The 25,180-nt window shown below is 38.5% G+C and overlaps 1 protein-coding gene across 1 annotated transcript in view; it reads left to right on the forward strand.

The window, feature by feature from the left end:
- CHRNA7 (cholinergic receptor nicotinic alpha 7 subunit) overlaps positions 1-25,180 on the forward strand; it is a gene marked incomplete at both ends in the record, with an annotated part of 119,395 nt that overhangs the window by 79,280 nt on the left and 14,935 nt on the right. Inside the window, 1 exon segment of the mRNA XM_080809189.1 lies at positions 25,026-25,105. Coding sequence (XP_080665315.1) covers positions 25,026-25,105 — 80 coding nt within the window.

The following is a 25,180-nucleotide window of genomic DNA, read 5'->3' on the forward strand; positions in this document are numbered from 1 at the left end:
AAAGATTAACATGATTTGGTTGACCATTCCATCTTTTCCCCAGTGAATTGAAATGGGATGGTTGTATTTGTCTCTTCATGTACCAATAGCATACTGAATACTAAGTAGGGGAAACAAAAAGAGACTTATATCTTGAATATCACTTGAAATTTGCAAACGTTGAGGATGAAAGGAAAACCTCTTAAAGCTCTCAAAGTGAAAGATCTTTATAACAGGAAAAAAAATTTTTGCCTAAGTTAATAGAGCCTTGCTTTTTAGTATTAGAGGTAAAATTCTTTTCAGAATAAAAATTTTTTTAAAAGATTTTTATTTATTTATTTGACAGACAGAGACCACAAGCAGGCAGAGAGGCAGGCAGAGAGAGAGGAGGAAGCAGGCTCCCCGCTGAGCAGAGAGCCAGATACGGGGCTCTATCCCAGGACCCTGAAATCATGACCCAAGCCAAAAGCAGAGGCTTTAACCCACTGAGCCACCCAGGCACCCCCAGAATAAAATATTTTAATGAACTGTACTACCCAGACAAAAACTAAGGTAGTTAGAATTTGTGAAGACTTGAGTGATTTACTCGAGGATAGACTGAACAAAATGGGATGAAACCAAAAGAGAGGCAAAAAAGACTGTTGTACAGTCAGCAGTGGTTACCAAAGAAAACACTAGAAGTTATAGCTAAGTTTAAATATTTAATAATATTTTTAAATAAATTAATACGCTATTTGAGTCAGTAGGAGATTGAAGCATCGAGGAGTGACGTGGAAGTTTGCCCTACTCTGGTTTGTGTATGGGCTAGATAGATATCCTAGTTAAATGCACAGGATGGACAAAAAGTACAATTAAATTTATTGATTATAAATTTATTGATTATAAATTTTGGTGGATATTAGAGGGACAGACATAGTATAATAACTTCCAAACCACCAGACACAAAACAAAGAAATCCTGACTGATTTCTTTGTTTTGTGTCTGGTGGTTTGGAAGTTATTATATGCAGGAATGGAAAAATAAGAAACAACATAAGAAAATATGGTAAAATGACAAGAAAAAAGCAGAAATAAGTTAAAGTAGTCACTAATCATAAAAGTGCAAATAGGTTTGGGCGCCTGGGTGGCTTAGTGGGTTAAAGCCTCTGCTTTCGGCTCAGGTCATGATCCCAGGGTCCTGGGATTGAGCCCGGCATAGGGCTCTCTGCTCAGCAGGGAGCCTGCTTCCTCCTTTCTCTCTGCCTGCCTCTCTGCCTACTTGTGATCTCTGTCTGTCAAATAAATTTAAAAAAAAATGCAAATAGGTTTGCATCCCAGAACAATTCCTAAAATAAAATAGACTCTCTGATTGGTTTAGAAAAACAAACAAAACTCCAACTATAGGCTGTATACAGAGGACGAATTTTCATCAAAATGATACAGCAGAATGAGTAGAAAAGAACTGAAAAAGGTATGTCTGGAAAGTGCCAGAAAAAGACACCTGACTTAGCAGTGTCCTTATTCAAGAAATAAAAATCAAAAATAGAACACAAAAGGCATGAAAAGGAACAAAATGAATCTTTTTATATTGATTAAAGGCAAAGTTACTAAGTAAACAAAGTGGTTATGAGCAGTTATGCAGCAAACAATGTAGATTCAAGACATTTGCAGCTAATACTGATGAAGTACATAGGAGAAGCAGACAAAATCATAATCTCAGGGGAAAAAATTTGGTTAATAGGATGAAATAAAATAGTTGATAAGACCGAATCAAGAAATACAAAGATTCATACTCAAGAAACAAAAAATACTTTTAAACACTTGAAATATTTGCCAAAAATTATTATTTTTAAAAAAATTTATTTATTTATTTGAAAGAGCGAGCAAGAGAGGGAGCACAAGCAGGGGGAGTGGGAGAGGAAGAAGCAGGCTTCCCGCCAGCAGGGAGCTCGATGTGGGGCTTGATCCCTGGGATCAAGACCTGAGCTGAAGGCAGATGCTTAATGACTGAACCACCCAAGCGCCCCCCGAAATTATTTTTGAACTATAAGTAATATCTAGTGTATTCAAAAAAGTAGATCTCATATAGCTCATATTCTCTGATCAAATGTTTTAAAAGATGAATAACAACAGAGGGATTATGATAGGGTATTCTGTGTGCATATGTTTCTATAATCTGCACTTTTTTTTTTTAAGATACTCTCAAATTAATTTTGGTTTATAGAACCTTTCAAGAAATATCTTTTAAGGAATGAATGACAATGAGAGTGAACATAACAAGATCAGGGAGATACTGTCAAAGCACAAATTAGAAAAGAAGGAAGTTTGAAATTTAGTTAGTATGTTTGTACCTCAAAAATTTAGAAAATATTGGGGCACCTGGGTGGTTCAGTGGGTTAAGCCTCTGCCTTCTGCTCAGGTCATAATCTTGGTCCTGGGATTGAGTCCTGCATCAGGCTCTCTGCTCAGCAGGGAGCCTGCTTCCCCCTCTCTCTCTTCCTGCCTCTCTGCCTACTTGTGATCTTTCTGTCAAAAAATAAATAAAATCTTTAAAAAAATTAGAAAATCCATATCAGAATAAATCTGAAGAAAGCAGAAGGAATGAATTTGTGAAGGCATAAACAGAAATTTTTTTTTAAATATTTTATTTATTTATTTGATAGAGATCACAAGTAACCAGAGAGGCAGAGAGAGAGAGAGGAGGAAGCAAGCTCCCTGCTAAGCAGAGAGCTGGATGCAGGCTTGATCCCAGGATCCTGAGACCATGACCTGAGCTGAAGGCAGGCTTTAACCCACTGAGCCACCCGGGTGCCCCAAAACAGAAATTTATTTTTAAAAGATACAAAACAAATACACATTTAGAGAAAAGAAAAGAACTAAAATCTAGTTCTTTGAAAACATAAACCCTAAATGAATATGTGTGTGTGTGTGTGTGTGTGTGTGTGTGTATGTATATATAGAATACCTGGTTGAAATGGGTGATTTTCTAGGGGAATACAAATTACTAAATATACCTAAAGAGAAGAAAATCAGGATAGATTTAAAAATACATTAAAAAATGGAAAAAGTAGGCCAAGATTTATATTTTAAAAGATACATTTTTACATTGGACTTTTGCATCTTCAAGAATAGATAAATCTACGTTATATAAATTATTCTAGAACATGCATAAAAGATGGAAAATGTATAACAGTGATATAAATTAACATGATAAAGATATCTCAATAGAAGAGAACTATCAACAAATCTTACATGTGAATATGGATGCAGATATTCTAAATGAAATGCTGGCAGATAAAATCCAGCAGTGCATTAGGTGAAAAAACCAAATAAATTTTATCCCGGGTATGCAAAGGTGGATTAACTTGGTAGGCTTGCTAACGGAATTCACTGCATGTCCATGTTGAACAAGGAAACAGAGACAAAATCCCGAAGGACAGAAAACTTTTAAATTCAGCTCCAATCCTTGATCAAAATACATTATAAACTAAGATTAGAAGAAAACTTTTATAACTGGATAAATATTATCCACAAGAAAACTCCGGCAGACATAAAGCTAACTGTTGAAAAGTTAAACGAATTCACATCCAAGTTAGAGGTAAAGTGAAGATGCTAGATATTCCTGCTGTCAGCGGTCTGCTGGGAGGCCCTCGCCAGAGCAAATTAAAAATAAGAAATCTAAATATTACAGAGGAAGACATAACACTGTCATTGCTCCTAGTTGATTATTTACCTAAAATTAGAATTAGCTGACAAACTTTGAGCTAATAAGAGAGTAGAGCAAGGAAGGCAAGATAACAGCTGAGTTACACATCAGTGGATAGCAACATGGAATAAAGGGTCTTGGATAACCCTGAGATACAGAGGAGTAAATCTGGTACAAAGGCACCATACTGTTGTTAGGAAAATTATAAAAATTCACCGAAGCACCTCAAGGAGAGTGAAACAGCCCGAAGTGGCATGTGTGTTCTTCCTAACCCTCTTCCTCCTGTGGCCACCCAGACGTCGGAAGCAGCCTGCAGCAGGCGGACTGCTAGGGAAGGTTCCTGGATCTGGCTCTACAACTTTATCTGCAGCCTCTCTGCACCAGGACAAAGGGTCCGTAAGGAGACAGATTAGCTTTGAAAATTTTCAGATTGCTCAGTGGTTCTGTCAGCGGCTCTCTGAATCCTTGTGGGCCATAAGGGTCTTTTACATTCTGGTGCCCATTTTGACTCTTCTGTTTGGACTTTGCGGCTTCCGCTCTGCCTTAAGAAGCTCCTTGAGTACTTGTTAACAATGGAGACGTCCCTTCTACCTCCCTCAGGGCCTGACCCAGCAGGTGTGAAGTACAGCTCAGGACTCTGCTACACAGGGTCCCCAGACCAAGCTTTGAAAGACTCTGCCTGCTTAGCACTAATACCTGCTGGCATTCCATTAATTAGATGGAAGCTAGCAGGAATTTAGTGCCTGGAAGCCCTGAACTTCAGCCCATACGCTATCCTCAGTTATATTCTTGTCTCCCTCTTGCTGTCCAGAGAAATACCAACTGAATAGTGAATTATGCTCATGCCATTGGAGGCTACGGTAAAAGAACCAATGAGAACTTGATTCTAACCATCTGAGTGTTTCTCTTGGGTACTTACCTAGTGAGTGCTTCTCATTTTTCCAGGGATGCATTAATGCTAGACACCTTTAGTGAATCATTACAGGATTCCTTACCTATTTTGTAATCAACAAACGTGTTATTATAACATAGTCTTTTGATGTTCTTGGTATGCAGAACATTGTATGGATTCCATTTTATGGTCTTCCAGATGGGGCCTCCAAAGACTTCCTAAAGTTTGGGTGGCAGTAGCATCTGGGTTTGAAGGTTTCAGTGCCTTCTGACCTCCCAGTAGATGTTGTTACTTTTTATGTTGTCACTGTTGATCCTTATTTATTATGAAAGCTAACTTCAGATTGAAAGCAAGGTAAAGAAGGATCTCTTCATATTTAAAGACGACCATCAAGGGCCATGAAAAAGTCAAAATGCTTAATTTCTGTCCCTCCTTCCCTAAATAGCTAAATTTCACTTTATTATGTCTTCCTTCAGTCCATCTGCTTAATATGCTTTTATGGGATTATAATGACTGTATTTTTCAGTCACCATAGACATTTTCGGTTTCCATGGACTTTTCCTAATCATCATTTAAATGGTGACATACTAGCCCATTGAGAAGATGTATTTTATTGACCATTGTTGGATATTTTGTAAGTTTCTAACTTTTTTCGAAGATTTTATTTATTTATTTGACAGAGAGAGACAGCAAGAGAGGGAACACAAGCAGGGGAAGTGGGAGAGGGAGAAGCAGACTTTCTGCTGAGCAGGGAGCTAGATGTGGGGTTTCATCCTAGGTCCCTGGGATCATGACCTGAGCTGAAGACAGAGGCATAACGACTGAGCCACCCAGTCATCCCAAGTTTCTAATTAAAAAAAATTCTACCTTCATTTTGAAATAATTATAGGTTCACAAGAAATTTTTTAAAAAGTATACATGGAGGTCTATCTTTCTATCCTGGATAGCACTCAATGCTATGGATGTACCACAGTTTGTTTAACCACTTATCCATTGAGGAACATTTGGGGTATTTAAAGTCCTTAGCTGCTACAAGTGCATCTCCTGTGAACATTTGTGTACAGGTTTTATGTGAACATAAGTTTTCATTTATCTGGCATGAATTAAATAAGAATGCCATTGCTGGCTTACATAATAAGTGGATGTTTAGTTTTACAAGAAATTGCCATACTCTTTTTCAGAGTATCTGTATTTACAATCCTCTAGCCCACAGAAGTGTATGAGTGATTAAGTTACTCTGTGTCCTTGCCAAGATTTGATGTTATTACTAGTTTTTATTCTGATAAGCATGTAGTGATATCTCATTGTGGTTTCCATTTGCATTTCCATAATGGCTAATGAGGCTGAACATCTTTGCATGTATTCACTTGTCATCTGTATATTCTCTTAATCAAATTTCTGTTCATGTATTTTTCCCTTCTTTCTAATTGGATTGTTGCTTTTTATTATTCATTTAATTTTTACTGTTGAGTTTTGGGAGTTCTTCATATGTTGTAAACATGAGTCATTTGTTGGACATGCCATGTGAAAAAAGCTTTTGCCATTCTGTGGGTTGTCTTTCCACATTCTTAACAGAGTCTTTCACAGAACAGTTAAAAAAAAAAAAAAAAACTTAGTGAAATCTAGTTAATCAAATTTTACTTTAATGGATTGTTTTTGGTATCAAGTCTAAGGGCTCTTAGCTTAGACCCAAGTCCCCAAGATTTTCTCCCAAGCTTTATAGTTTTAAGATTTGCATTTAAGTCTATTTAATTCATTTTGAGTGAATTATTGAATAATGGTGAAGCTTAGGTAGAGGTTCATCTTTTTGCTTATGGTTTTCCAATTGCTCCAGCTCCATTTGTTGCAAAGGCTTTATTCCTCCTTTGTGTGTTACACTTTTGTGAAAATCAGCGGGGTGTACTATAGTCCCTTCTTATTCATGGGGGATACATTCCAAGTCCCCCAGTGGAGATCTGAATGCCTGAAACCACAGGTAGTACTGAACCCTGAGTATGTTTTTTTCCCCTATAGATATATAACTATGATAAAGTTCAGTTTATCAATTAGGCACAGTAAGACATTAACAATAATAATAATAAAATAGAACAATTATAACAACATATTGTAATAACAGTTACGTGAATGTGGTCTCTCTCTCTCTATCAAAATACCCTGTTGTACTGTACTTACCCTTCTTCTTGTGATGATGGGAGGCAATAAAATGCCTCACTGGTAAGATGAAGTGAGGTGAATGATGCAGGCTTTGTAACATCGACTTAAGCTACTATTGACCTTCTTACAGTGCATCAGAAGGAAGATGATTTGCCTCTGGACTCCCGGTAACTGAAATCACAGAAAGTTAAATCTTGGGTAAGGGCTGGGGGAACTACTGTATTCATGTGGGTCTACACTTGGGTTCTCTGTTCTGTTAATTTCTTTGTCTGTCTCTCCACCGATACTTTACTGTCTTCCTTGCTTAAGCTTTACAGTAAGACTTAAACACTGAGTATTTTCTGCCACTTCACTCCTCTTTCTTCAAAATTGTTTAAGCTGTTTTAATTCCTTTGCCTGTCTGTATCAACTGGAGAATGACCTTGTCTATGTCTACAAAATAACTTACTGGAATTTTGATAGGAATTTTGTTAAACCTACAGATCATTTTGGGGAGAATTGATATCTTTTTTTTTTTTTTTTTTTAATTTTTTATTTATTTTCAGCGTAACAGTATTCATTGTTTTTTCACCACACCCAGTGCTCCATGCAATCTGTGCCCTCCCTAATACCCACCACCTGGTTCCCCCACCCTCCCACCCTGCCCCTTCAAAACCCTCAGGTTGTTTTTCAGAGACCATAGTCTCTCATGGTTCACCTCCCCTTCCAATTTCCCTCAATTCCCTTCTCCTCTCCATCTACCCTTGTCCTCTATATTATTTGTTATGCTCCACCAATAAGTGAAACCATATGATACTTGACTTTCTCTGTTTGACTTATTTCACTCAGCATAATCTCTTCCAGTCCTGTCCATGTTGCTACAAAAGTTGGGTATTCGTCCTTTCTGATGGAGGCATAATACTCCATAGTGTATATGGACCACATCTTCCTTATCCATTCATCCGTTGAAGGGCATCTTGGTTCTTTCCACAGTTTGGCGACCGTGGCCATTGCTGCTATAAACATTGGGGTACAGAATTGATATCTTATGTTGAGTCTTCCAATCCGTGATCACGGTATGTGTCTCTTATTTAAATCCTCTGTGATTTCTTTCACCCGCATTTTGTAATTTTCAGCATAAAAGTCCCATGAATGTCTTGTTAGGTTTATATTCAAGTTTCATTTATTTGAGTGATTATAAATGGTATTGTGTTTTCAGTTTCCATATGTTTATTGCTAGTTTATAGACACATAATTGTTTTTTGTTGGTTGGTTGGTTTGTTTAAAGGTGATCTTGTATCCTCTGATCTTGAACCCATGTATTCTAAGAGCTGTTTTTTGTTTTTGTTTTTGTTTTTTTAAGAGACTTCTCAGGATTTTTTCCCTACATAATCATGTAGATGATTTCTACTGTCATGTCAACCCAAATAGGGACAATTTTCTTTCTTTCTGATCTTTATGCCTTTTATTTCCTTTATTTTCGTAGTGAGGACTTCCAGTGTTATGTTGAATGAGAGTGACAAAGACAGGTGTCTTTGCTTTGTTCCTGATCTTAGGGGGGAAACATTCAGCCCTTTTACCAGGAAGTATAATGCTAGCTTAGTTTGTCTTTAGATGTTCTTTATCAGGCTGAGGAAGTTCCTTACTATTCTAGTTTTCTGAAAGTTTTTACTATGGATAAGTGTTGACTAATATCACTCTCTCTTTTCCTACCAATTGGTATAATCATGCTGTTTAGGCTCTTAATATGCTTGATTCCACTGATCAGTTTTGAAATACTGAACCAGTTTTTTTTGCACCCATGGACTAAAACCCCTTTTGGTCATATGTGCAATTACTTAAATATGCAGCTGAGTTATATTTGCTAATATTTTATTAAGGGTTTTTTTAATGTCTATTTATGAGGGAATGTAGTTTGTACCTATTTTTTTTTTCCTTTTTCTCTTCTTTTCCTTTTTTTGGGGGGAGGTGGGGTAGGGTGGTACTATCTTTGTGGTTTTAGTTTCAGAATATTAGCCTTTTAAAATTAGTTGATAGACATTCTCTCATCCTCTGTTTTCTGGGAGAGAGTTACAGAATTAGTATTAATTCTTCTTTAATTGTTTGATGAATTTTTCTAGTAAAACCATCAGGATCTAGAGAATTCATTTAAGAATTTTTTAAATTACTAATTTAATTTGTAAAAAAGCTTTAGGGCTATTCAGTTTCTTCTTGGATAAATTTTAGTAGTAAATTTTTAGTAGTTTGTGATTTCCAAGGAGTTGGCATATTTCATCTAAACGGTCAAATTTATATGTGAAGAGTTGTTTATAGTATTCCCTTATCACCTTATCATCCTTTCATTGTTATAGAACTTGCAGTGTTATACTCAGATTCCTTCCTGATACTGGTTTGCCAATTTTATTGATCCTTTCAAAGAGGTAGATTTTGCTTCATTGATTTTCTCTATTTTTTTCTCTTTTCACTTTCATTGATTTTTGTTCCTATCTTTATTATTCCCTCTACTTAGTATGGGTTTATTTTTCTCTTCTTTTTCTAGTTAGTTGAGAGGTAATCACAGATTATAGACTTGAGACTTTTTTCTAATGTAAGCAATTTGCTACTATAAATTTCTCTGTCAGCTCCTTGCCTACATCTTACAGATTTTGATATGTGTTTTTTAAATTTTCATTCAGTTCCATGTATGTTTTGAATTCCTTCTAGACCTCCTCTTTGGCACATAGACTACTTAGAAATTTGGTGTTTGGTTCCAAGTGTTTTGAGACATTTCCTGTTGTTTCTAATTTGATTCTGTTGAAGGCATGTATTATGTTCTATATAGTTTCAATTCTGATAAATGCTGTCAAGCTTTGTCCTATGGCTCAGGATATGGTCTTAGTATACCTTCCGTAGAGTATTGAAAAGAATGTGTTGGGGCACCTGGGTGGCTCGGATGGTTAAGCATCTGACTTTGGCTCGGGTCATGATCTCTGGGTCCTGGGATCAAGCCCCGCATGGGGATCTCTGCTCAACCAGGAGTCTGCTTCTCCCTCTGCCACTCCCTCTGCTCATGTTCTCTCTATCTTTCTCTCTCTCTCAAATGAATAAATAAAATCTTCAAAAAAAAAAAATGAATGAAGAGAATGTGTTTTTGCTATTGTTGGGGGAAGGGTTTTCTCTCCATTAAGTCCTTTTGGTTGAGGGTATGTTAAGTTCTTTTGTATCCTTGCTTATTTTTATGTCTATTTGTCCTGTCTTCCATTGTTGAGGGAGGAGTGTTGAAGTCTCCAGCTATAACTGTGGGTTTGTCTCTTCCTTTTTTTCACTTCTATCTGGTTTTGGTTCACATATTCTGCAACTTGTTTGTGGGAAAGATTACGTATGATTACGTAAGATTACGTATGATTACGTATGATTACGGTATCTTTTGGTGGATTGAACCCTCATCAATGTGTATATTTATGTCTGTCCTTTGTAATTTTCTTTCCTCTAGTGTCTACTTTATCTCATAATAACACAGTGATTCTTGCTTTTTTGGATATTATTTTCTTGATATATACAATTTGGTTGGAAATCTAGAGTCCTCACTTAGCCGTTGCTGGTGGGGTTAGTAATGGTATGTTATTTTCTTCTTTGGTGTTTAGCTGATACACGGATATTGTCTAAAACTTTTCTGTCTCTCTGCTACCCTTCTGGTCACTGGGCTAGATAGAGCAGGCTTTTCTCAGGGCTTTTTTTTTTTTTTTCTTTTGATCTATGCCTAATGGTGCTTCTCAGCTACCCAGTTTGGAATTTGGGGAGACAAGTGGAGTATGCAGGGACCTCATGTCATTCCTTCTGCCTTCTTCTCTTCACTTTTCTCCTTATGTTTATTTATATATTATATATATTTATATTTAATATATTTATGTATTTATACATATATTTATGTATTATATTCAGAGTTATGATTAATAGAGAGGATGATGGATTAGCCAACTTGAGCTGCCATAACAAAGTGCTATATGTTGGATGTCGTGTTTGTTTTTGTTTTGTTTTGTTTTGTTTTTCTTTTTTGTACCAAAGTAGATATTTTTAGAGAGCTAAATCCTCAAGCCATTAAAGTTTATTTCTTATTTATTTATATACTGTGCTCCTCCCAAGAAGCATTCAAAGTGATTTTAATGGATACATAAAAATGGAGACTTTTACTTCTCACAGTTCTAGAGGCTGGAAGTCCAAGATCCAGGAGCGAGCCAATTTGTTTCCTGCTGATAGTTTTCTTCCTGGCTTGTAGGTTGTTGCCCTCTCATGTCCTCATATGGCATATATAGAAAGTAGGGGGGAAGGGAAATGGAAAGAGAGAAGTCTCCTTCCTCTTACAAGGCTGCCAGTCCTGTAGGACTAGGGCCTCATCCTTATGACTTCATTTAACTAATTACCTCCTTTAAGCCTTTAAGCTCTGTCTTCAAGCACAGTCACTCTGGGGTTTAGGGATTCAATATGTGGATTTTGGGGTGGGAGGACACAAATCAGTCCATCATAAAAAGATAATGTTCTGTCTTTCTATAACTGAAAGTCTGAGCTCTATATTCTATCAAAATAGTAATAAACATATGTGACTATGATTGTTTTAATTTCAGATAACTTTCCAGACAAAATATGGAAATTGTAAGGCTCCTAAGTGCTCTTATTATATTTTGTGAAATTTCTTTGCAAGCTTGTTATACCAACGTGGTTTACTTATAAAGAAAATAGGAGCCTTCATTCCCAACAGCTTTTTTGAATTTCACTTCTTTGGCCTAAACTTTGCATAATTTCAAAAAAAAAAAAAAGAAAGAAAGAAAGAAAAGAAAAAGAAAAAGAAAGAGAGGAAGAGAAAAAAGAAAAGAAAATTAGGCCCCCAGTATTATATCCCACTTACTCTAAACCAAGTTTGGTTTTTATAATTAATTATTAACTTGTTTCAGTTTTTTGGTGGAAATACTTGATGTAATTATGGGCAGGAAATCTTAGATTGAGTTTATCGTTTTTTTATAATGTCATAGCAAATGGTATTTTTTGAAAGCATATGCTTAGTTTATAGAGACATCATATTCATTCAGATTAATGCTGATGGAGTTCTTTACTATCTTCAGTCCGAAGAGGAAAGTCCCCTTAAAAAAATTAATGTGGTCACTTTTTAGACAGTTACCTCAGCGTGGACCTCTGACCACCATTTATGTAGGCATTTCCTAAGCTGACAAGAGATTGCTGGAGCACAGGTGGGCAAAGTGTGATTTTGTTACATTTACCATTGTGTTTTTCATTCACCCTGCACACACACACACACACACACACACACACACACTCTTGTGAATTTCTGCATATGACTTACAGTCTTTTAACACATAATCATACCAGTGGCAGAATACTTTGTCCACTGGCACAGGTGATTAGCTTTTCCTCTTTTTCTCTTTGTTTCACAGATCTGGAGCCAGAAGGGATGTCGTAGGTTGCATAGTTTAGGAATGAAAAACTACTTTTTGTTTTATTGAGGTCTTCATATCGATTATATGGGCTACCTAAAATACCGCTAGAAGGAATGCCCAGGCTTTCTTTTCTGCCCAGGTAGCAGACTTAGGAAAATGGAGATCAGCTCTCTCTTTCCCGCATGGAGTCCTGGAGAAGTTCAATGAACTGTTCTGTGTCATAAAACTAAGGCAGGCGTGATAGCGGTGCTTCTGCTCTCTTGCCCCATACAAGGTGGATTGGAACTGAGAAAGCTGGCTGGCTGTGGAAATGCTGCCCTCAGTGAGAAACTGGGCTGAAAAGCATTTGCTTTTCAGTGCAGGAGGGTGAAAAAGAAGCTTGTCTGTTTTAGGCTGTGCTAGGGGGAGCTGCCTCCTGGGGCTGAAAGGCTGAAGGTTAATTCTGGTCTGTCCCATCAAAAAGCTTCAACATGCCCTGTTCAAGCTCTGTGGGTGGGGAATCTGCACTTGAGCCAAGAGTTTTGTGCAGCCTAACAAATAGTACAAGGCACAGGTAGATAAATGTCTGGAGTGGGAGGCATACAGCAGTGAGGAGAAAGCCACAGGACTCTTTTTTCCCCACCGTCCCCTCGCGTCCCCAGCTTCCTCTCCCACCAGCACTGTTGCTGCATTGATGCCTCCTGAGCTCTCGTCCTTACAGAAAATGGTACAAAGACTCTACCAGAAATGAAGCAGTAGGGAAGGTAAGATGGAACTCAATTAAACATGTGCACATGCACGCACACACACAGATACACACACACACCCTGCTGAAGGTGAGTTGAAAATTAAAATCATAGAATTTATAAAGAAACAGCTCACTTGGAGCAAATAGTAAACATGGCAAACAACAGATTTAGATCTAAATCTTAGGTCATAAAAACTAACAAATAATTTTAAGGTAATCATGATTAAGAATCGAAAACACAAGAAAAGAGCAGCACACCCTTTAATAAGCACCATTTATTTATTTATTTTAAAGATTTTATTTATTCATTTGTCAGAAAGGGAGAGAGAGAGCGTGAGCACAAGCAGGGGGAGCAGCAGACAGAGAGAGAAGCAGGCTCCCCCCGAGCAAGGAACCTGATGCAGGACTCGATCCCAAGACCTTGGGATCATGACCTAAGCTAAAGGCAGATGCTTAACCAACTGAGCCACCAGTCATCCCTAGAAAGCACCTTTTAAAAGTCAAGTAAAACTAATAGATTGAGAAATTTAGCCATCAAAATGAAAAACTCGCTGGAGACATTGATTATGAAATGAGGCACAGTTGAAGAAGAAGCTCTTTCCCAGATGAATCACAGTGAGCTAAATAGATGAAAATATGAAAGAATAGTGAACAGTTGCAAAAATTTCTAACACTTCTATAACACTTCTCTGTGCCAGGTCCTGGTCCCGAAGTTTCGTATAGACTAACAACCTTTATGAGGAAGGTACTATTATTATTCCTGTTTTCCAATAGGGAAAAGTAGGACTAATTGATCATAATCATAATAAAGTGCAGTGTGTCTGAGGTTATGTGGAAAACAGATATGGAAGCATGAATCCACCCAGAAGACACCATGTACTTAATCATGCAAGACCTGGAATGAGCGTTCCTTTCATATGTAGGATTAGTATTCCCACACATGTTTGCTAGTACAATAGAAGGAAATAATAGAAAGAATGTGGGATAAGTGTTCAAAGATTATTTTCAGAAGAAAGATAAAATTGTGACTTGTATACAGATATAAAAAGTGAACACATGTTAAAGAATTTATTTTACTCATAAAACACGAGGGAACCAGGCAGATGTTAGAGTCAGTTCAAAGGAGAAGTCAAATCAGGACAAGTTTATATGGACTGGGAATGTGGAGATAAATTAGAGGTGGACACAAAACTTGTTTTCCTACAGGGCACAGAAAGTCAAGTCACTGTCAGTTAAATCAGTACCAGACAACATATAATTTATACATCTCTCAGTTGCTTACGGCTTACAAAGAACTGTAAAATAGCTCGAACACAATACAGGCTAACTCAGAACTGTGTTAGAGAGGATGAGGTTTTCCACTGAAATATATCTTTTTTTTTGTAACAGAAGCCATGTTCCAAAAGAATAGCTGAAAATTTAATAATATTGATGAAAAACATAAATCCTTGGCTTCAGGACATACAACAAGCCTAAGGTAAGGTGGATAGTAAGAAACGAGCCCCTAGACATACTGCGCTAAAAGCTGCAGAACACCCGGAGCTGAGGAGATCCTGGGAACAAGGGAAGACAAAAAGGGCAGCTTCTTAGTGAAGAGCTGAGAATTAGACTGCCTGCGGACCCTTTAGAAGCCACAGTAGAAGCTACGGGAAAAAAGAGAGAGTGTGTTTTCTACATACTGAAAGAAAACAATTATCAACTTAGAATTCTTTTCCCGGCCAAACCATTTTTTAGGGGCAAATTAGACATCCTGTCATCTTCAGGAAAACAAAGACAAAAAGAGTTTCCCATGAAGGGGAAATGACCAGAAATACTACTATTAAAGAAACTGTCAGAACGAACATTTAGGAACAAGGTTTGAGAAGGAATGGTAAGCAAAGCAGTTGGTTAGAAATTCAGGTAAATGTAAGGGCAACCAGGTAGCTCAGTTGGTTAAGGGTCCGACTTCGGGTCAGGTCATGATCTAAGGGTTGTGGGATGGAGACCTGAGGTGGGCTCCGTGCTCAGGGAGGAGCCTGCTTGCCCCTCTGCTGCTCCCCCGCTGGTATACACTCTCTCTGTCTCTCTCAAATAAAATCTTAAAAAAAAGGTCAGGTAAATGGAAACAAGTTGGAATATATAAAATAATAGTGATGAACTTGGGGGTATTAAAAACAAAGAGGTTAAGATGCTAGAAAATAGTAACATGGAAGGTGGTACTTGAATAACAGGTAGAGGTAAAATACTCCCTTGTTGCTCCAGCAGGCCACAGAGCGGTCAGTTTTGAGTAAGAGACACATGTTATAAGAAGGGGGGCACCTGGGTGGCTCAGTGGGTTAAGCCTCTGCCTTCAGCTCAGGTCATGATCGCAGGGTCCTGGGATCAAGCCCTGAATCGGGCTCTCTGCTCAGCAGAGAGCCTGCTTCCTCTTCTCTCTCTCTGCCTGCCTCTCTGCCTACTTGTGATCTCTGTCAAATGAATGAATAAAATCTTTAAAAAAAAATGTAAGAAGAACCATTAGAAGCATAAGAATAATATAGTGAACTTTCAAACAGGTGGGGGTGGGAGAATAAGGAAAACATGAGTAAATCAAAGAAAAGAGGAAACCATGCAGTCAAAGGAGAGAGAAATCAAAAGCACAAAATTAAGTAGTAGAGAGAAAAACCAAGCGTATCAACAGAGAAGATAAAAGTAAATGGATTAGGCAGCCGGTTAAAAGTACTGAGATTTCCCAACTATATTATATATACTTTTAAAAATCTAGCTATAGGTCATTCGGATAGAACTAAAGCATTTAAGTACATAAGAAACAAAACACATTAATTAAAGTAAAAAGTAAAAAAATGAGAAGGTATACTTGACAAAGAGGAACTAGGAATGAGAATGACTATGTTTACAACAGAAAAACAGCAACCAAAAGCAAAACAAACCCCAAAAAACAGAAAACCAAAAGCCATAACACACACTGTAAGAAAAAAAAAAAAATTAAAGGCCAAGTCAATGGTAAAAAAGAAACAGTTTCTAAGAATATATAACAAATCTCAGATACATGTACTAAATACAAAATATCTTTAAAACAAATGAAGAAAATTGGCAGACAAATCCATACTTATGGTAGATTTTGATGTACTTTTTTCAGTAATTGATAGCTTAAGAAGAGAAAAAAGCATAAGGATATCTAAGTTTTGTACTACACAGTTAACAAGACTTAGCCTATATATATATATATATATATATATGTGTGTGTGTGTGTGTGTGTGTGTGTGTGTGTGTGTGTATACCTTTAACTGTACATATATATGTACATATGTACGTACATATATATATGTCCATGTGTATCCCTTTAACTGTATATATATGTACATATATATCCATATATATGTCCATGTGTATCTTTAACTGTACATATATATGTACATATGTATGTGCATATATGTGTACATATGTATGTACATATATGTGTACATATATGTACATATGTATGTACATATATGTACAGTTAAAGGGATACACATGGAGACAGATATAGGAATAGATTTATCCTTGTTATATGAAAAATAAATATCTGGAGAACTAAATATCATATATGAATAAAAACTTTGGTGTAAGTGTGTGTGTGTCTGTGTGTGTAGGGAGAATACATAGCCTTAAATAATTACTTTAGAAAAGATTTAAAAAGGAAAATGTGTGATTTAATCACCAATCACAAGAAGTTAGGAAAAATACCAAGTAGAAAGAAAGAAGAACAAAGAGTAGAAATACATTAAATAAGAAACATAGAAATCGAGAAGGAGTAAGCTGATTATATTCATTTTATTTCTTTAAAGATTTTATATATTTGATAGAGGGAGATGGAGAGGGCACAAGTAGGGGGGGAGGGGCAAAGGAAAAGGGAGAAGCAGACACCCTGCTGAGTAGGACACCTGATGTGAAGCTTAATCCCAGGACCTTGGTATCCTGACCTGAGCCAAAGGCAAACACTTAACTGACTGAACCACCTAGGTGTCCCAATAAACTGGTTTTTAAAAGAACTAATGAAATGAACATACCTCAGAATAACTACCAAGAAAACAGAAGATACAAACAAATGTTAATTAGCAATGAAAAGGGTTTATAACTGCGGACAGGTATTTTAAAACAAATGGGGCTATTATGGATAATTTTATGCCAATAAGTTTGGAAATTTAGCCAGAATTATCTTTTTCTGGAAAAACAGAAGCTGATTCTAGACAAAAATAGGAAAAAAATAGGTAAGATTGAATCAACATGTATTTCTTAAAAGTAGACTTTACTTTTTAGAGCAGTTTTAGGTTCGCGGCATAATTGAGTGGAAGAGAGAGATTTTTCCCTATATCCCCTGTGCCCACACATGCACACACCCCCCGCCCACATCAGAGCGGGACATTTGATATAATTGATCAACCTACATTGACACATCATTATCACCTAAGTCCATGATTTACATTAGGGTTCACTCTTGATGTATATTCTCTGGGTTTGGACAAATGTGTAATAGCACATATCTGCCACTGTTGTATCATACAGAGTAGCTTGACGGCCCTAGAAATGTTCTGCTCCCATCTATGTATCCCTCCCTCACCACTACCCCTGGCAAACACTGACCTTTTTACTGTCTCCATAGTTTTGCCTTTTCTGGAATGTCATGTAGTTGGAATCATACATATACAGCCTTTTTACATTGGCTTCTTTCACCTTGTAATAAGCATTTACAATTCCTCCTTGTCTTTTCATGGCTTGTTAGTTCATTTCTTCTTATTACTGAATAATTTTCCATTGTCTGGATGTATCACAGTTGATTTATCCAGTCACCCACTGAAAGACATCTTGGTGGCTTCCAAGTTTTAGGAATTATGGATAAAACTGCTATAAATATCCATGTGCAGATTTTTGTGTCCCTAAGTTTTTGACTCCTTTGGGTAAATACCAAGGAGTGTGATTGTTGGATTGTATGGTAAGAGTATGTTTGGTTTTGTAAAAAATTGCCCAGCTGTCTTCCAAAGTTTGTACCATTTTGTATTCCTACCAGTAATGAATCAGAGTTCTTACTGCTCCATATCCTTGTCAGCATTTGGTGTTGTCAGTGTTTTCGATTTTGGCTAGTCTGGTTGGCCAAAATCCATTTTAATTTGCATTTCCCTAATGACCTATGAGGTGGAAGATCTTTTCTTATTCTTATTTGATATTTGTATGTCTTTGCTGAATTGTCATTCAGGTTTTTGGCTCGTTTTTAAATCAGGTTGCTTTGGGTGCCTGGGTGGCTCACTGGGTTAATCCTTCAGTTCAGGTCATAATCTCAGGGTCCTGGGACTGAGTCCTGCATTGGGCTCTCTGCTCAGCAGGGAGCCTGCTTCCCCCTCTCTCTCTGCCTGCCTACTTGTGATCTCTCTTTCTCTCTCTGTCAAATAAATAAAATCTTAAAAAAAAAAAACCAGGTTGTTTTTATCCTTATAACTCTTGAATTTCAAGAGTAATTTGTACTTTTTGGATAACAGTCTTTATCAGTTATGTCTTCTTCAAATATTTTGTCCCCATCTGAAGCTTGCCTTTTCATTCTCTTGATTGACATGTTTTGAAAAAGAAAGCAGAAAACGTGGGTTTTATAGGCAAGTTCCACCTAACATACAATGTCACTTATGAACACACATGTATAAATCTTAACCAAAATATTAGCTCACTAAATCTAGCAATAATTAAAAATAAATCCAATCAAATTTACCTTTCTATTAGAAATACAAGTTTTGTTTAACTTTAGAAAAACCCATTTATATAATTCATCCTCATATGATCATCTTGATAAGTGGAGAAAAATCAACTGGCAGTGCGTGATACCCATTTGTGAGATAGAATAAAACTTTATTTCAGTTGATGTAAGATCTTTACCAAAAGCCCATTTAATGCTGAAACATTAGAAGTTTCTGTATGTGGGAACAAAGTAAGGATACCCCTTGTCATCATATATCTTAATAATGATATGAATCTAAGTAGTAATAAAAGCAAAGTACTAAAATATCAAGGATTAGAAAGGAATAAACTAAATTAACCATCATTTGTAGACTATTATTTATTTTACATTAAAAAGAACTCTTTAGAGACTACATAGACAAAATATGTTGGATACAAAACAAGTGTTTTGTATCAAAACAAGTGTTTTCAACAAATATTGAATGTATTTCTTTTCCCTTGTAACAATTAGAAAATGTAAGTTAACCAGTTTTATTTCCAATATATGCAAATGGCAAGAATTACTAATAAACAAACATGAGAAAGACCAAACTAAAGGATGGATTATATCATATTTAATTCTGGGAAAACTCAGTATCACAGAGATGTCCTATTTTCCCAAACTATTCTATAAATTTAATGCGATTCCAACTGAAGTCTCAACAAGGTCTTTGTGGGACTGGACAAGTAGATCCTAAAATTTACAATGATGAAGGAAGTGTCAAGGATAGATAATACAATGTTTTAACAAAAGAACAAAGTTGGGGGACTTACTCTGCTAAATAGCAACATTTTCATTATTTTATAGATTAAGATGATATTATATGAGGGGTTCAGGGTGGCTCGGTTGGGCATCTGGTCCTTGATTCTGGCTCAGGTCTTGATCTCAGGGTCTTGAGTCAGGCTCTGTGCTGAGCACGGAGCCTGCTTGGGATTCTTTTTCCTTCTCTCTCTGCCCTTCCCCTCACCATCTCTCTTCCTCTCTTTAAAAATAAAGATAATATTGTACTAGGTCAGGGATAGTCATACAGTTCAAAGAACAAAACAGAGAGCTCAGAAACTTGATACATACTGTGTTAACATTATCCTATTCATAACATTATTATAATCCATCCAATGTTACATTCAATTGTTATAATAACATCCATGTTATATGCCAGCTAACATGTAAATTGGTGGATAAAGAAAGGATCTTGAATGCATTCCTCTGGAATCCTCCTGCTGAAGCTGATATCTGCCTTCTAGGATCTCTGATGGGTAGAAATGACCATAAAATTTTAGTTCTGCTCAAGACTTTGTTCATGGACTATGGCCACAATGCTAGTTGTAGACCCTTAACATCTTAGATAAAAAGGTAGAACTAAATCAAAGTATCCAGAAACAGGACTCATTACTTTTGAAACAAAAATCATCTATTTTAAACAGACTGTTTTCCCTTCTGACATCTAGGTATGCCTTACTTAAGAGGTGTTTTAACATGTAACTGACAACATTTTTTTCTTTTTGGCAAGAGATTTAATATAAATGATTCCTTAAATCCATTGTATTTTGAGCTAGATTGGCTCTCTCTGTCTTCCTCCTTTACTTTTTTTATTCCAATATTTTAATTTTATTATTTTATTGAGATATAATTGACATGTAACATGCACGTTTACTGTGTGTGATGTGTTGATTTGATCCATGTGTATATTGCAGTAAGATTACTGCTGTAGCATTAGCTAACACCTCTAGCACATCACATAATCATTATTTCATTTTGCGGTGAGAACAGTTGAGATCATTTTTCTTTTCTTCTGCTTTTCCGTTTCTCTTTGAAGGACGTTGTGAGCTCAGAGAGGACAGGATGAGCTGCACGTGGATCCTTATTCATCAGGGTCCTCATGAACCCACACACCTATTGGGCTCTTTGGTACAGCAGGGTGACCCTGGATTTTTTTTCCCTGATCCTTCTGCATTACTAATATTCAGAGTCTTTAGTTTAGTGAACGTGTGTCTGTTGGGGGTTGGTCTTTCTGGGCTTCCTTGATGGCTGGCCTCCCTGTTCTCTCTCAGGGCACTGGTAGCTGGACTCCAGGGACAAATGATGCTGTGGGTGTTACGGTCACTTTCTTTTCCCTGGTTTAAGGCTGAGCTTCTGCAGACTGTGGGGGTCCATGCTGTAGGGCAAGCTAAGCAGGAGGCTACAGTGAGCTGGCTTCAGAGGCTCTGCTTCCCAGGTCAGGAGCCAGGGTGGAACAAAGCTGTATAAGAGCCCCAGGGGGATGGAGAACAGGAAGACGTCTAATCCCAGACCCCCAAGTTCATCTCTGCCTGTGCCTTCATTGACTTCTGAAAGTACAGCCTTGCAGTGAACTCCCTGAGCATTGAACCCTGGACCCCGCAGGCATGGCTACCCATGGTTTGCCCTCAAGCCCTGATGCTAGCCTTCCTGCTAAGGCAAGTGCTATGGTAAGGTATTGGGGCAAACTTCACTCACCCCAGCATCCAGGCAAACCACACCTTCACAGGGCTTCCCTCTGTATAGTTTCCTTACAGGTATATGATCGGACCATGCATTCTGCTGGGGATATACCAATTTTCCTTTCCACCTGCTGGAGTTATGCCCACCTTTCAAGCCTGTCCAGTTGCCTTTCTTCCTGACCATCCTATGAAGGACATTAGGGTCTGAATAATTGGACTAAATATCCATCATCTCCATGATCACTTTTCAGTGACAAAGCCCCTCTGCCCTTTGTTGCTCCATCGGTGTGTACCCACATCGGGGGGTGTACCCACAGTTCTCCTTACACCAACGGAGGGCTTATCTGTCCTCCTCTGGCTGGACAAGGACACAGGCAGCTGAAAAGAGGAGCTGTCGATGGGAATGAAGCAGCCATGTGCCTGAGTCGTCAAGAACTCTGAGGGTTCATCATGTCTTAAGGACATAAACAGTATCTATGTTCAAAATGTTTAATACAGGAAGTTTCACATGCACACCAGAGCAGAGGGAGGAGAGAGACAAGTCCTGTGGACCCACCCCAGCTCCCATGGTTATCAGTATCTGCTGGCTACAAAGCCGTGTGATCTCACACCTCATGCTCCCTATGCCCTAGCACCCATTATACATCACTGCATGACCTAGTGCTGGGCCACAGGACGCATTTCACTGACACCGTCACGCCCCTGTGTCATGGCAGTGGCTTGGGGCCACTCATGTTTCACAGAGCTCTGTTCAGCCTCACTTTTTAGCAAGAGAGCCCTTTTGCAAACAAATCTCATCTCCAGTTCTAATGGCCAAAACAGATAAAGCAGTATTAGTATACAATTATTACAGCAGCTTACTTTTACATCACTGGCGTAGAAAATAGCAAAGAATTCTGTAGAAAATAGCAAAGAATTCTAAGACTGCCAAAATGAATATTAATATTTGACCATTGATAATGATAACAGTGTTACAGTTCTGTTTATCTCAATATTCTGTTTTGGTTGAACTGTGTTTAGAAATCAGTGAGTCACACAGGTAAACTGTTGCTAATGGAAACCGATTTTTATCTTGTTTTTACACATTTGTCTTGTGCTCTCAAGAGTCACTTCAATTAAATTGATCCAAATGTGTGGAGGAAGAGCTGGGAGGAATTTTTTTTTTGTTTGTTTGTTCTTCTAGAATTAAGTCACTGATATAACAGATGCTCACAGCCTTTGTTATAAATATAAAAATCAGACAAGAAGAAACCCAAGCTTAAAATAAGCAGAACTATGCATCCTGTGTCATGCGTCCCGAGACGGTTTCTGTTGTTGCAGTGGTGGGAACAGGGGCTGTGCAGTGGGGTCCAGGTTCTCTGCTGGAACCGTAGGCTCAAATGTGGATTTTTAAAAAGAGCAGTGCAAAACTGAAATCTTACTGGGTGACTCATTTGCAAGAGGTTCAAATCCATGCACAGACGTGGCAAGAGAAGTTTTAGCTTAACTTTCAGCCAGAATGGAGTTAAATGGGCAAATGGGCCACAGGTAGTTATCCATCTGTTGTGTAGTCTGAAGAGGTAGAATTTTCTAAAAGTCCTTTGAGTGTCTTTGGAATTTTATTAGTATTTTCAAGTACAGGGAAAAGAGAGTATCAGAATCTACATGTACAGAAACTCCAGAGCACACCCAGAAAATCTCAGGGTTCCAGAGAACCCGGTTTGAAAATCGTGGTTTGAGCTAGAGGGATTTTGTGATGGTCCACATGTTCAGCTTTTCTGTGCCCAGTCACTGTTTATCATTTGATTCATGGAGGCAGTTGGGTACAGACCACAGTCAAGCAGAGAATATTTGCACCTTGAGCCGCCCTCCTCCTCTCTCTCCCTGTGCGGGCTTGCAAGTAAGGATGTAGGAGTGTCCTTCATCCCAAAGCTAGGAGCTTAGTCTCTCTCCTCTGCTTCTTCTTCTGCACCTCATCACATATTTGTTTCATATTCAAACCCTGGCCTTTTTTTTTTTTTAAGATTTTATTTATTTGACAGAGAGAGATCACAAGCAGGCAGAGAGAGGGGAAGCAGGCTCCCTGCTCATCAGAGAGCCCGATGCGGGGCTTGATCCTAGGACCCTGAGACCATGACCTGAGCCGAAGGCAGAGGCTTAACCCACTGAGCCACCCAGGCACCCCAAAACCCTGGCTTTTTTGTATAGTTTTTTCCCCCTGAAGTTTGTGGTTGATATTTTACTGTAATTTTTAAAAATGTGTTCTTGATAGAATGCATGGTGTTTTCCAGCTTATTTCTCTTCTCCTTTGCTCTGAATCTACTTCACTCTCCCGAGACCCCTCATCTCTTGCTGTAATTTGGACAGGTCTCCCAACCCCTCCTCTTCTAGGCCTGCTGCACAGCTCATTATGGAAATACATTTTCTTGATCCCCAGGTTTAGTCCAAAAGTTTATTCCTTCCTTTTTCAGTATTCACCCTCATTTTCCTAGAGCTCATCCTCAAATCCATGACCAAGAAAATACATGTGGGACACAAGCCCTTTGAGCCCTTTAACGTTTGTGAAAGTGCCTCCCTTTGCCTTCATGCTTGACTGGTTTCTTTCAGCTCCAGCATTTCTCTGTGAGATTTCTTGAGTAATTGTCTCCCGCCCTTTTGTCTCTCCAGCATCTGTCAAGTGAGTTCCCCGGGTCTTGTGCTCTGGAGGCTTCCCTCGTCTCTGTCCTCCATTTCATCTCTGTGATTGTTCTCAGCCAAACCTCCCACCCATTTATAAAAAATTATTTCATAAATCATATTTTAACTTTCATATTTCTCTTTGTTTTTTACTAAATGCAATGTCCTCTTGAATTTCTGAGAGCATATTACTTTTTTAAGGAGAAATTTTTTATTCCTTTCATTGATGGCATCTTCTTGGAGGGAAAGAGCCTTTGCTGTGGTTTCCGTGGACTGGAACTGGCGAGGCAGGGTGAGCAGGGTTAGGCTTGGCTGGTGCGAAGGATGTCAGTGGGCTCTGGGTCATAGGGGCAATCGCTAGTTGCTTGGTACCTTGCCCTCAGGTTATTAGGATGGAGGGATAGAGGGCAGGAGTGTGAGACCTGGAGGAGGTGGCTGGGGTATAGGCTCTGGATTAGATGGTTTGCATTTGAGAGATGCACTGGTGAGCATGTTGTCTCCTGTCTCTAGGAACTGGCTAACTTGCACCTTGAGCTGCCCTCCTCCTCTCTCTCCCTGTGCGGGCTTGCAAGTAAGGATGCAGGAGTGTCAAGTAAGGATGTAGGAGGGGGGACAATTCTTCCAGGGTTAGGAAAGCATCAGAGTACAGAAGATACAAGACGTGAATAATAAAGGCTGATGGCTTTAACTGTTCTTTTTTCCTGTTTCATGTCTTTGTTCAAGTTGGTAACTTCTGGCTGCAGGAGGTTCTAAACACGGGCAGGGAGGGGCCTGGGGTGTACCTGTCTGAAACCTGTTCCTATCTCTGCTCTCTTCACCTGCCCTCCTTCCTGTCATCACTAATCATGGGGCCCAGAATGCTTCTGGGCTCTGCTGGTGCCTGCAGTTCAGTCCCTCAAGATGTATTGGTTAAGCACCTGCCAAGCGTTGGGTGCATTCAGGATGCGGGAACTGGAGCTTTGGAGGTAGTGGGTCAGAATCCCTGCCCACATGGGGCTGTCCGTGGCAGAATGCTTTACCCGCTCTTTATTTCCTACAGATAGAAACGTCTCATCTGGGGATGTCCTGTGAAATTGTCTTCAGGTTTAACTTCTACTAAGAAAACTTTGTTTTATGTGCATATGAAAATCAGAGTGCCTATGGGTGGCGTGGATGGACATTGGCCACTACCAGCCTGTGCTCTGAGAAGATCTCCCAGGCCAGCTGCAAATGGTGTCAGCATGATCCAAGCACAAAGGGTAGCACTTCTTAAGCTTTTCTAGCTGCAGTTCAGGACAGACCTAAGGGCCCCGGGAAATCCACCGCCTGGCAGTGCTGACTCATGAAATCCTTCTCGTGTTTCTAGTGCTGATGAGCGATTCGATGCCACATTCCACACCAACGTGTTAGTTAATTCTTCTGGGCATTGCCAGTACCTCCCTCCAGGTAAGACCCGCTTCCTTTGTCCTTCTATAGTTAGACAATTTAAGCGAGTTCAGGGTGCCAGTCCCAATGGTCCTC

This window comes from Martes martes, assembly GCF_963455335.1.
Source record: "Martes martes genome assembly, chromosome: 7".
Lineage (NCBI taxonomy): Eukaryota > Metazoa > Chordata > Mammalia > Carnivora > Mustelidae > Martes > Martes martes.